Source organism: Carica papaya, chromosome 4, assembly GCF_054855325.1.
Source record: "Carica papaya isolate Zhongbai chromosome 4, ASM5485532v1, whole genome shotgun sequence".
NCBI classification, from domain to species: domain Eukaryota; kingdom Viridiplantae; phylum Streptophyta; class Magnoliopsida; order Brassicales; family Caricaceae; genus Carica; species Carica papaya.
Genome location: NC_142312.1, coordinates 14,242,027 through 14,255,907, shown reverse-complemented (window position 1 = coordinate 14,255,907; position 13,881 = coordinate 14,242,027). Strand labels below are relative to the sequence as shown.

At 32.9% G+C, this 13,881-nt stretch overlaps 1 protein-coding gene and 1 long non-coding RNA gene across 6 annotated transcripts; both read right to left on the bottom strand.

Moving 5' to 3' along the window:
• Positions 1-2,682: 2,682 nt before the first annotated feature.
• On the bottom strand, positions 2,683-3,817 carry LOC110820054 (uncharacterized). The gene is made up of 2 exons (XR_002540800.2): positions 3,282-3,817; positions 2,683-3,203 (listed from the first exon to the last, which is right to left on the bottom strand). It is a non-coding gene; the product is annotated as an uncharacterized LOC110820054 (long non-coding RNA).
• Positions 3,818-6,295: 2,478 nt separating this feature from the next.
• TRE1 (trehalase 1) lies at positions 6,296-12,555 on the bottom strand. 5 transcript variants are annotated; one of them, XM_088217922.1, is made up of 13 exons: positions 12,053-12,216; positions 11,729-11,984; positions 10,669-10,788; positions 9,999-10,114; positions 9,785-9,885; positions 9,569-9,682; positions 8,923-8,991; positions 8,673-8,840; positions 8,495-8,582; positions 7,811-7,910; positions 7,497-7,710; positions 6,825-6,985; positions 6,296-6,660 (listed from the first exon to the last, which is right to left on the bottom strand). In XM_088217922.1, the coding sequence occupies exons 1-12, from the start codon at positions 12,072-12,074 to the stop codon at positions 6,890-6,892; spliced, it is 1,464 nt and encodes a 487-aa protein (XP_088074048.1). In that variant the 5' UTR covers positions 12,075-12,216; the 3' UTR covers positions 6,296-6,660; positions 6,825-6,889. The 5 variants fall into 5 exon arrangements, with proteins under 5 accessions (XP_088074048.1, XP_088074045.1, XP_088074044.1 ...); XM_088217919.1 differs by having other exon boundaries at positions 6,296-6,715; positions 11,729-12,550; XM_088217918.1 differs by having other exon boundaries at positions 11,729-12,549.
• Between the last annotated feature and the right edge of the window lie 1,326 nt (positions 12,556-13,881).

Here is a 13,881-nt window from a genome sequence, read left to right as displayed (position 1 = left end):
GTATGGCCTGCTCGACACCGGTCCCGCTCTACTGCCGCTCAAACCACTACCAAAACATAAAAACAGAACGGTTTTACCTTTGTTGCGAGTGATTCGGCCTCTGCTTAGCTCCCAATCGTCTTCTATCGGTCACCCTGCGGCTCTCTAGCTTCTAAACCTTGCTCGGGTGAGATGCTTAAAAAACCCAAACCTCAATTTGGGATTCCGTCGTCATACGGTGCTCCTCGGCCGCGATTTCCCTTTCTTCCCTTCTCTTCGACTTTCCCCATCTGTGATCTCTCTTCTCCTCCCCCTTGTATAGTCGTTCTCGGCTTTCCTCCTCTTCCCATTTGACCACACTCTTTTCTTCCCTTCCTCTATTTTCTTCTTACTTCCCCTCTTTCTTTTTAGCATCTCTCTTCTTTTCTCCCTCTCGGTTTGCCCGCACGATACCCTCTCTTCCTTCTTTCCCTGATCACCCCTCTCTCTTTCTCCCTTTCTCTTTTTCGGCTTTTCTCCCAAATGAAGAAAACCTTAATATCTTTCCCTTTTATACTTGTTCCCCCAGCCGTTGGATCTCACAAGCTCGATCTGGGCCGTCCGTTTTCTTTTAAATCTCCTCCATCTGATCTCCTTCAACTGTCCGATCTGGGCCGTCCATTTTTCTGATTTCCTTTGTCCCCTTCCACTTCCCCTTATTTATGTTTTTATCCCCTTTTTATCTTACATACTTTTATTTAGGTCATTGAAATTAATTAAAAGTCCCCCTAAATTTGAAAAATTCATTCATTTACATCCAACTCCACTTTTATTTATTTATTTACATTTCTTCTATTTCATTTAGGGGATGGAAGTTACATATTACATATTTTGGAACTAAGAATATTGGAGTCTAAAAGGAACCATACCTTCTAGCATTAATCCTCATGAACTCAAGAAATTTTTTGGTACCAAAACCTAAGGATTGATTGTGCTTGTAGATAATCTCTCCCAAAATTATGAATAAAGAATGAGGGCTACAAAGTTGAATCATGATTACTCTTGGCGATTCATGGAGAAAAAGAATATAAAAAGAACTTAATTAAGTGGTAATATCTTTACATTGATTGACTGTCATTATTTGAATAATTATTTAATAAATTGATTAATTCCATTTTTTTCATACTTGATAAGCTTGATTAAAAACTGAATTAATGATATCTTTTAAGGAAATTAAAATCAACGGTTGATATAGTTATACTTTAAATTTCCTTATTTTTTAGCAATTGATATGATAGTTATATTTGAATCATTTAATGATTATGAGCTTTAATTAAAATATTAAGTTTGAATGATGTTATGGTATGAATATGATTATTTTATGAATAACCTTTATTGTAACACCCCAAACTCGATAATGAGGTGCAATTCCTACTCATGCCATTTCATATAATGGACCCACAAAATATGCATATGTATAGTTAAAAAATTTAGCATTCAATCAACATCCCATGTAGTATATACAGTAGTTATATATACAAAACATGAGGTCAAAATTTAGAATTTAACAAAGTAAAATAAAAATTTCTAGAATATGAATAAAATATACATGAATAGAAACCTTTTTACAAGTTCCACTCGTCCAGCAGTGGTTCTGATTTTTTTTTCTCATTTAAAAAATATCATGGTAAAATTTAATGAGTTTGACCAACTCAATAAGTATTTTCATTCTTCCAAACCCAGATTAGACCTCATGCAAAAATACACAATTAGGAGCAAATGCAGTAGTAATGTTTCCAATACAAAATTTATTTGTAATTTCTATTATTTTCTAAATTAGAATTTACTTATTAAATACAATTGTTTTGAACATTTTAATTTCACATTTTTCAATCAAATTCCTCAATCACATTCGAATATCATTTATAACCTCGAAGTATAACCATATATTCTCGAAAGAACATATATACATTTGAATATTATTTTTAACCTCGAAATATAACCACATATACTCGAAAGAATATATATACACTTGAAAGAACATATATACACTTGAAAGAACATATATACACTCGAAAGAACATATGCACACTCGAAAAATTATCTTTAAGGTTTCATCGTGCGCTGTCGTTTATGTTGTAATTGAGGAGAGGCGAAATGGATCCCCCCATCGCATCGATAACATACACACAAAACCACAACAATTACGTTTACTAGGTGACCCACACTCGCAAATCCCTATCCATGTCTGAACTAAGTTTCAAACTCTATCCATGTGCACGTTTACTATATCCGCTGAACTTCAGCCACACATACACATTCCCTTCCTCAATTCAGACTAAATGAGAAAGTTTTTAGGATCCATACCCTATTCACTCACATCACCTCCTTTTTCAATTTCTTATTTACTTCCCTCTTATTTTATTTTTCTTTTAAGTATTATTTAAGTTAATCGTTTCATAACCATAATTATTTTTCTTCTATTTTTATTCATTTTCTTACGTTATTTTATTTTTCTCAACCTTTCGCTTTATTGGTGGTTTTTTTTAAATTTAAATTTTATTTCTTATCACTAGTTTAAGCATTCATCAATCCTTTATTTTTCTAGTTTCCATCTCCTCATAAATTCTAAGCAGATTAGGGTTTACTTGTCATAGGTCCGTGTTTTGTTCTTCATCAAGAAATCAAGTTAGTATCTATTCTATTTTTAAAACACACAAAAAATTAATAATATACATGCATAAATTCAAAATCCTAATCTAGGTTCAGAATCGAAAATACTTACAACTCCTTTGCATAACGACCTTCCTAGATATGTTCGAAGGTCCTAATTCACTGTACACACACATGACACAGATTAATTAATGCAATTTAAATATTAAACAGAAGCTAAATTCAACCGAAATCATGGGTTCCAATGACAACTCGACGGGATGCCCGACTCATACCGTAAGGGTGTGCAATCTGCTCCCCAATGGTCCCTATTTCAAGACCTGGGAGTATCAGGTTCCCACACCTAAGGAAACTCCTCTGTTTTCGAGTGGGCGAGCGACTAGGTTGAGCTCGCGCGGTCAACCCGACATCAACCGCCTGCCCCGGTCACCCTACAGCCAAAACAATAACAGAAAAAGCTTACATGCGTCAGCGTGGTGCAATTCGGCCTTGGGTTCGACTTCGAGGATGGTCTTATTGGTTCCCCGCGACACTCCTTGCTTGCTTCGAAGTTTATACAACGAATTTCACACCTATATACCGGTTAGTGTAAAATAAGAAAAGGAATTTTCAGAAAATAGAGAGGAAAAGGATGAAAAGGACGAACTTACCTTATTTCGCTTCGGGTTATGCCATCACGCGGTGCTCCTCGGCTCGATTTCCTTTCCTTCCCCTTCCATTCAGCTTCTGCCTCTGCGACTCTCTCTTCTTCTCTTCCCTTGTGGTTCTGACTCTTCTCTTCTGTCCTTTCGTCTTCTCCGGCCGCCCTATTCCTTTCATCTTCGTCTCTCTTCCACTTGGCTCTCACTCTGCTTGGACTCCTCTCGGCTCACCCACTTGAACTCAGCTCTCTCCTTCTCTCATTGACGACTCCTCTCCTTCTCTTTCCCATTTTCGATTTCTCTTTTAAAATGAAGAAGGAAACCCTAATTGTTTCCTCAATACCCATCTCTTTGGCTGTTGGATCTTGCAAGGTTCAATCTAGGCCTTTTGAACTGAATAGAATCCCAGCTGTTGGATCCCTCAGACGGTTTGATTAGGACCGTCCATCTCCTGATTTCTTTTTGCCCCCTTCTATTTCTATTTAATTATGCTTTTACTCCTTTTGTTTTTACATGTTTTCATTTAGGTTCTTAAAATTAATAAAAACCCCTTAATTATTAAAATTTCTTTCATTTAGACCTTAAATCCTAATTTAATTTATTTATTTACATATCTTTTTATTTTTGAGGTCCGGATATTACATTAATTGGCTTGAATATTTTGAAATTAAAATTGGCTATTCTAAATTGAATTGATTTAAATACTTTTGAATTAATATTGACTATTCTTTGACCGCTTTTAAATAACTTTTATTTGACCAAATTGATCTTAAGAGTAATTTGAAGATTTTGAAATGGGTTAATAGAAATAAATTGGATGAAATCTACCAGCAAAGCTAGACTTGTAACTAAAGAGTACAGTAAAATATAATGAATTGATTTTCATAAACTTCTTGCATTCATAATATCCTAAACACCCAAGGCTGAATGTGTAGCTCCTTCTTCAAATTCACGGAAGAGTAATTTATTTATTTATTTATTTTTTTCATTTTGTTGCTTATCTTGTAATATGTTAGGTGTCAATTTTAAAAGCTCAAGATATTTCCACAAGAAGTTTTCTCATGAATTCACTTTTGGAAAGTATAATTTCTTAAAAAAGATTTCTTTGATTTCCAGTGTCAGTTTGTTTTAGAAAATCATGTTTGGATAAACATTAAAAGTTTTTTTTTTATCTCTTTTCATAATTGTTTTCAAGGAATAAAATATTCGAAGAAATGATTCCACATGAATTTATAGAAAGAAATAAAGTTTTCATTAGTTCGTTATTTGATTTAAATTCTTAAATTCTAGTTTTCATCAACTTCTGTATTCTAAAATTACAAAATCAAACACTTAAAATTAATTTGTAAATCGAAAATTAAATTAAAATCCACCCAGAAAAGATTCCCAAAATAACCCTCCTTTCCACATAGGACATACGTAGTCATTGTTTAATACATCCCTATACCAACCGATATTTCTCATGTACACACACACACACACACATATATGCATGCATATACATACACACACAGATATATATATGGAAGTGAGTTGTTAAGCGCCCAGCTGTGGTAGTATCATTCTTGGGAACCTTGCTCTAATATATTCTCTTTTGATATCCATTTGGCTTGCAATATCATTAACAACTAAGAAAAAAAGCTGATGATACTAACCTCACCACACAATAAAGAATTAATGTCTCTATCGTTGGAGGATCTATCAATACGTAAGAAAAAGAAATATAATATTTATATATCTATGTGTATACACACATACACACGCCAAGTATTAGACAACTAACTCGTCCACCAACTTTGGAGAAAGTATTATATATTGATCATTGTTAGTAATATCAAAATACATATGGGGTCAATTAATATCTTACTGTTTCTAGAACAAAGTCGTATACATGTATATATATATATATATATATAGTTAGCGTAACGATCAGATACCTAATATTTGCTTAATAATTGTAATGAAAATGGTTCTCTCCACAACTTAATTTGCATAAAACAACGAATAAAATAATTGATTATAACAGCAGATAGTTACAACATATGAAAGTCTTCTGTATTCCTTACTTGATAACAAAATATTCTTTTTATTTGTGTTCACTCACTCAGTTTATATTATAGAGACAGTATTTTATTTAAAACCATTTGTGATATTGGAAACTCCTCCTACATCACAGACAAGCTAGATTTCTTTAGGTCTCATGTTAAACTAGTAAAACGTATTTGCATGCATGTTGTTGATTTGGGAGTCAACGTAATAGAACAAGTACGTAATTATTTGGTTTTCGTAGTTACTCCACTTCCAAGATATATAAGAATATAAAATTTATGATTTTAAAATTGAAGATATGATTTAAGTTATTAACGTAATGTGTTAAATTTATAAGTGATGAATTATTAATTTTAATTTTAATAATTAAAATTAGAATAGTATATTTATGTATACAAAGAAACAACCATTAAATAAAGTACACCAATGACAGCCATAAATAATAAATAATATGTAATCACCACATATAGATAACTAAAAGTAGCAACAAATTAATACTCATATGTAATATGTATGAGACATAGGATCTACCTAAAAAATACTTAGATTAATCCGAGTTTTGATTTTAGATAATTTAAAAAAATAATAATAATTGATAATAATATAAGAAGTTTTTGTAAGTTTATATGTATTTTACTAACAAAACAATATGGAAGTTAACTTTTCAATGTTATTTTTAGAGTTTTCTAGAAAATTATTTCATTGTGCTTTCTATGTGTTTCTATTAACACATAAATATAAGTTTAGAAAATAAAAATTAAAAATATTTTTGTATACCACTTAAAAAAGTACTTGGTGATTGAATCTATCCACTTTAATTGTAAATGTACAAACTTCTTCCAATGCGATATCACCAAATTTAATGCATACCTTACTTAGAAAAAATCTTTTATTTTTTTTATTTTTTTTAAGAAAAACTCCACAACTATATTCGAAACACTTAATGTTATACATTAAAAAAAAATAAAACGATATATAAACAGTCATCACTTCCAAATTCCTGAAAAAATTATCCAAATATATTCTTTTCATATTCATCCAAGTGAGAGTTCTTCTAAGAGAAACACAAGATATATTTCAAATCCTAATCCAAATACTTGCGTGCATATATGCGCGCGCACACACATAAATACAAGGTATATTTATAGCCACGTTACTAAGTTGAGCCGATCTTTAAGATTGCTGAGAAGACTTTCCAAGAGATCTGTATTTGTACTCGCTCATATCATTAAGTTGCATGAGGATGAGGCATTTTTGGGTGAAAATAGTTGCCATGTTACCCCCAGCTATTTCCTACTTCCACTAGATGCAAGAGCGGTCTTTTAGCATTTAACACAACCTGTTTGAGTTCAGGATCCACTCAACAGTTGAGAAATGATTGCATATAATCAGATCTATTAAAATGACTAGGTCAGTTCATATATCAGAAGCCAGAGCATAACCAAATCAGATAACTGCAATCGACAAATTGGTAAAGAAAATAGAGGATGAATTACAACTTGCCTTCAATGGGATGATCTGATCCTGATCTAACTTGGTCATTTCTGTATTCAAATTCTGTGCCAATGTTAGTAACCTTGTTCACAATCTATCTTCCGGTCTCGAGGCCAACCAAATTCCTCCAAGAATGCTAATACAACTCCATTTGACCACCCAAAACCAGTCTGCATTGCAGCATCACCTCTAACATGGGTAAATTAGGAGTTTAAACCAATAGCTAGCTTCTTTTGTGTGTGCCATGAAATTCAAGCGGAAATATATACATAGAAATAAATATTTTTTCCTCCAAGCTAATGTTTATATGTACGTATGGTTGCATCTATTAGGTAGTACAATATGGAAAATATCTTTTGTTATCTATTTCTTCTTTTCTTTATCTTTATTTTGTACTTTTTTCTAAGAAAATTAACTTTGCTGATAGAACTGGAAAATTTTTCATAAATAGAAAATTAACAAAAATGTTTGTTTTGTATCTTTTTACAGATTTAGAAAATGTTTAAAACCGATATCTTTTAACTTACATGCATTTAAAGAACTTTGGTTTACAAACTACAAGGGAACGAAGCCGAAATCATCAACCAACTAGTATTTTATATGAAAAACTTCTATGAACAAATTTTCTTAAAAGTTCCATCTTTCAAGAAAGCCTTATTTTTTGGAAGTATAAAGTCACACCTGGGGTTTATATTCGCCACCACCTCCGTATTCTCCACACTTTTCAACGTCTAATTTTTCATGCATTGCACCTGTTTTCTTGTAAACAACGTAGTTACTTCTGATCCACCCCATAGCAATATCTTCTGCCATTGACCTTGCTTCTTCTGATCCGGATCTTGCCATACCCTCAACTATCATGTGCTGAAGGGGGGCCCAGCCATTTGGAAAGTCCCTGTTTGTGCATTCAATTAATTGAGTCACAAGAAATGAGTAACAAACTTTAAGGAGAAAGTACAGGACCCCGATGAGGATTAGTATTTAACATCACTGACCACTGTTCTCCTGAATTTTTCAACGAAGTCGCAATTCCAGCAGCACAAATCAGTCCAGAATTTTTAAGGCTTTTGCTGACTTTCTCCACCAGAGCAGTGTCTTAATGCAAAAATACATCAAAAGCATTCATCACTTCCATTTATAAAATAAAACAGAGTGCTCTATTAAAAGTTAGCAAAAGATTTAGTCTAAAGATTTTGTTTCTTAACGCGCCAGGATAGATAGTTTGGACATAGTTTTCTTCCACATTTAGACTGTTGCCACAGGCGGACTCTGTTTCAATAAAAACACACATCATTCCCTCGGATAGGATCAAATGCTATTGCCTACTGAACCACTGCACTGAAAGAAATCTAGGTGATAGACTTAATACATTCAATATATGCTGATTTAACTAAAGAAAATTTAGTACTCGTGAATAGCTCATGTTGGTATTTCCAACTTACAAACTAAAACAAAAAATTCAGCCATTAGTTCTTCGAGAAGCCAGACATGGTTTAAGCGACCTCACTATAAATTAATGAAGTTTATTTATTATAGGCTTTTCCATTTAAGTTTAACTCTGAATTCCAAAACCACAGGCAAGTCCTGCATCTAAAGACAGGTAGCCCATGCTTAGACAGCCCATTGCTCTAGCAATCTTATTACAAAAATTCTGAGGGTGGAAGTTATGAATTACAAACCTGAGTTGAACACATCAAGCCACAAAGGAACGAAATTAGAAGCAAATATGTTTAGATTCTGGTTTGAGCATTCCCATGAATGAACTTCCTGCAGGCATTTAAAACGAGATACCAGAAAACTGGAGAAAAGTTTCATGCTGCTAGACCAGAACTAATAGTTGCTTGGACAAAGTAGTACCTTGGATGTAGTGTTATTGCCGAGCCAGTAGTCCAACCATTGACCCATCTTTTCATTCCAAAAAATGGAATTGATTGCCTTTCTTCTAGCTTGAGAAGCTACCAAGAAACTGTCAGCAATGTTGTTCTCTCCAATAACTTTTGCCAAGAAAGTGATGTCAACTTCCATCTGGGTTAACACATACAAAGAATTTTTCATATTAAGTGCAAAGGTTCTCTTCAAGAGTCTTTAAAAAAGTTGCACATTGCACCTTGAGTATGAATGCATTCAGATCAACTGGTAGGATTGATGTTGTAGCCAATGTTGTTAGATCAGAGGAGTTCCTGCAAAAAGACAATAGAACTCCTTCAGAGGAGGCATAAAACTGACTCAAGATGAAAGAAAAGCAGGGCGTTACAAATTGAAACCAATAACTTCGATTGTTGAATTGCCTAGGAGTAAGAAAGATTAGTCTCTTTTGATTGAGTTCACATGGCTGCTGCTTGGATATTAATTTTTACTCTTATTTGGCTTCAGGATTATTATTATTTTCCCCTTTCTTAAACCAAAAAAGAAATCAATTCAAGGAATTTGACAAGCAAATTAACTTTGCGAATGAACCACCTCATCAACATCTTCCAAGTCCTGCTGAAGTACAATTTGCAACCTAAAATAGTTAAGTAGTTATGAGGTTTTTCATCGAGTTAAAGCAGATACTAGCTGTGACACTAGTCAGCAAAAAAGGATAGCATGAAAATTTCTAACTTTTGGATTTGCCGGGCACTACTGGTGATTCAGAAAATTTCAAAAAGTTGCCATCAGCTAACAATGGTTTTGGAATTGGCTAACAGAAATTGAAAATTTGGAAACAGCAAAATCAGCAGGAAATTTTAGAAGAGGTTTTTAAGGTAGACTAGATTCCTCATCCATCTTGTACTGAAATCCCATCCAGACTCGGCTGCTGTAGCTAGTTCCCGATAAAACTGCGCTTTCTCAGATGCATTTAAGAACTTCGAAGCAGATTCCTTGTCCTGATAAATAGGGCAAGTTAGAAACTGAAACTCTAATAATGTTCACCATTCTCTTATTCAGCATAGATCTTTTGCTAAATTAGCGTGAAGAGAAGAACATACAATGACTGAAGATTCAGACCTTGGCTTGTCCCACATTGCATAATAACGACTCAAAATGTAATCACCAAATTGAGCATCTTGAATGGTTACCTTATGTATTCCTACATGAGCAATATGTGTGAAGCATTCAACAACTTTGAATTCACATCCTGATAAAGTCACGTAATAAGGATAAATTACACAGGATTCATTGATGTGAAAGTTCCTATTGTACCAGAATTCCAAAATTGATATTCTCTGAGAAGTGAGGGGAGACATTTTCTGACCAATTCCATATCACCAGTCTGATTGAATATGTCACATATCATTGAACTCAGGAGAGGAGGCTGGCTGCAAAAGTATACCCAAGTTTACAGCCTAATTGGACTAGTATAAGTAATCAAGAAGGAGAAGTTAATGCATTTAGATCTTAATTTAGAATGACGGTTGATACTGAAAAAAAAAAAAAATACCATATGCATTAGAAATTTAGGCATTTGAACAGATGGCAGAAATTTATGTTGGCCTCAATGAAAGTAAGTTGGTAATATTCAGCTTATTAATCATCAAGCCAAGAAGAGCAATCTAATTTTGAACACTTGACCTATAAATAGACAGAAGATTTTGAAATTTATAATTAAGCTGCACCATGTCTTATGCAAGGCATTTAAACTCGAAACATTCAGATGCACTAAACTTCAAATAAGAGAATAACACATATTCTATTGCTAAGGGATAACGTAAAGGCACTTGTGTCAAATAAACTAACCAGTAACGGAGAGGGAAAAAGAAAAACTACTAAAGGAGCACTTATCAGAAATATTAAAGCAATAGAGACGCATGCCATCACCTTCCTGAACAATCAAAAATAAAATACTAGAACTCAAAATGAAAAAGAAAATTACCTCCTATTAGTGTAATAAGCTCTTGCACCATTAAGCACATAACCATAGGCATCTATTAGAGAAATTAGATTATAGACAATTGTTTTTGCAGTTGTATACATTTTACTAGCCAGCAATCCCCTGCATTAGAGTATATTGATATTAATAGCAGTAACAGGATCTTAAAATATTAAATGACGTTACACGGATAATTGAAGAGGAAAACTCTTAATCCATTTCATAGATAAGTCTAGAAACGTAGGCATTTGCTAAGTTCCAGCCCCTAGATACAAATTATCAGAAGAGTTGATCCAGTGCCCTCAAGCCCATGGTGTTTGACCGTCAGACTTAATTGGAGCATGTTTTTAATGTGACATTGATTTTGGAAGTATCTTGCATATAATTATTTGAAGCAAATTCAAATAATATGAATATTACGAAACAAGTGGTAAAGAATATGCAATGTGGACAAAAATTGATTGCCTACAGGCTGTAGCTAATGTCAGCAACAACATTATCACTCATAAACACTCTGTTACAATAAATGATCTGTAAACATTTTATTCCATCAAATCTAGCATATATAAGCTTTCCATACAATTGTAAGAATACTTATACTGAAATTCCTTTTGTGGAGGAATTGAAGAGTCCAATTCAATTCAGACATCATAAAATGATATGTCTTTTTGGCCCTAACTAAATGCCAAGAAAAAAACTTTGAAAACTTAATTAAACTATCTCAAACTTATTATCTATCAGTAGACCTGTAATCCTCGAAACTTCTATATCAAGTAAAACTGTTCATTTATGAGTTAGAACATGATGTACAGAAATATTTTGTGAAATGTAGGAATATTTTCAGGGCCAACAAATTCAAGGTCGGAATAGGATTAAGTTAAACATGAAATATTATGATGTAACTGCATATATAAGGATTAATATAAAAATTAAAACTAGTAATTACCAAGACTAATATTGAAAACAAAACTAATAATTAGCTAGAAATGGAATGAGAAATAAACCAAAGAGTACCAAACAATGAATGGTGTAAAATCATAAAAAAAAGTTCAAAACTCCTGACCTGATCACCCAATAGGAATCCCAGTAATACACCTCTCGAAACCGTGAACCAGGTATTATAACTGGCCCCGGCAAGGGAAGCAGAGTATGGCATTCAGGCTGGTCTTTAACCGAACCAGAGATTTTCCTGCTCAAATTCTTCCAGAGAGCATGAACCTCCAGCGCCCATGCCCTGACCTCTTGGTTCTCCACCTTTGGCAGGAACCCTTCTGGCTCTAAGGCAAAGTCTTCTGGCTCATGGAAAATCAAATCATCCCCTGCACCACCAAAGTACTTCCCTATAAACTCCTCAAAATCCTTAACGGACACAGATCCATTTGCAGACCTGGGTAACTTATCGAAAGCATCCTCAGTGGTCGACAGATTGTACTTCAAGGACAAGTCGACGTAGAGTTTGGGATCAAAATTTGATTTCCCAAAAGTCTGAAATGCAGTGGCTTGTACCCTTACAAGGAAATTCACCAATGGCGTTGTGGGCACGACAGGGCCTGAATCAAAAGCAGTGCACTCAGTCAGATTCATGGCAACAAAGGAGAGTGATAGAAAGAAGGCAGATAAGAGAAAAAGGGGTGGTTTAGAGTGTTTAGAGTAAGAAAAGGAGGCCGTCATGGCAGAAGGAGGAAGAGGGTTGGGTAGCGAGATAGAGAGATGTGGGTCACGTTGAATAGTAAAGAAGAAGAGGACGAAGAAGCCGGCAATTGAAATCAACAAATGCAAGAATACAAAAGATTTATACAATTTCAGGGGGGGAAGAGCGAATGAACAAGATCATGCGAAGTGAACGAATAGGATTTGACCCGAGAGGAAATTGACCAACACAATGCCTACGTTGGCAGTCCACTCCAATTGGATTATTTTTAGGAAAATTTACCAAGAAACCATATTTTTAATTCTAAAAGAAAATATGAATATTATAGACTTAAAAAGTAAAGTAAAATAAGAATATAAAAATACGTAAAAAAAAAAAAAATAATAATAAAAGAAGAATTAGAAAAAGTAAATAAATGAAGAAATTAAATGAAATTTTCATTTTCATTTGATCTAAACATGATATTGGTAACAAAGTGCTTAATTTGTGAATTAATGTTATGAATTAATCTTATCATATGCATAGACGTCAACAAAGTAAAAATCTGAACCAACAAAAAGAGCGCAAATAGTTAAAAGGACTCCCATGCATCTATTTCAATAATTTCAATTCCGAATTTACTTTCAAATTCTAATTATATGAATTAGGACATGAAATTAATGTAAATGTAATAAAATTTTAATTACAAGTATTTTAATTTTAAGTTCATTCTGTATTCAGTTTTAAGGTTGACTTCTTAAACGTGGCAAGTCCAAAGAATTTCCTTGTCTTCACTTCCCATGAGAAACATAAAAATTAACGTCTCAAGTGATTGAACCTCTACACTACACACTAGTGTGAATTAATTAATGCCAAAAGAAAAATAAAAAATCAAAAAATAATGGAGGATCTCCCAAGCCCTTTAAATTAAACAAAAAGACGAAGAATAGCCAAAAAGCTAAAATGAAATAGTAGATATAATTAAAAGGACTAAAACAAAAATAACAGTTTATAAATATTTTAGTCCTTTCAATAGAAAAAGTATGGGTTTACGTTTTGATCAGTAAAATTAAATATATATATATATATGAACAAATTGAATTAATCAACTAAAAATATGTGATTAACCAAACTGATCAATTAATTATGTTTTGAATTGAAAAAATTGAGCCACGGAAAGTTTTTTTTTTTTTTCTTTCATACTTTGTATAATTAAATTTTATATACTAATAAATTAAATAATAATATAACATATTAGAGCATTCCACGCATACAAAAAAAAAATAGGGAGCTGAAATTAAATCAGTTAAGATTAGGTTATTCAATTATTGAATGTTTTAATTGATCAATCTTTTTATTTTTATGTTTTTTTCAGCTCATTTTGATTGATTTAGTCAGTTTCAGTTTAGTTTTCCTTTATTTTACCTTCAAGATTGATTGTGCGTAAAAACTTCATCTTCATTGTCCAATTTTGAGTACTAATTGGAATAATTGCTATCTAATTTAAGTTATTTCATTCATTTTGATGCAGGATAGAAAATGTGGGCAAGATAAGGAAAAACAGCATAAAAAAGGGTAGAATTCAT

What these genes read in the sequence shown, in the direction of transcription:
- TRE1 (XM_088217919.1), bottom strand. Translation starts at nt 12,336, where the DNA reads ATGACGGCCTCCTTTTCTTACTCTAAACACTCTAAACCACCCCTTTTT. An exon ending in GCTTGATGTGTTCAACTCAG is followed by an intron (nt 7,911 to 8,494) that starts GTTTGTAATTCA and finishes TTTTGCATTAAG; the next exon opens with ACACTGCTCTGGTGGAGAAA. An exon ending in GTGGCGAATATAAACCCCAG is followed by an intron (nt 6,986 to 7,496) that starts GTGTGACTTTAT and finishes GCTGCAATGCAG; the next exon opens with ACTGGTTTTGGGTGGTCAAA.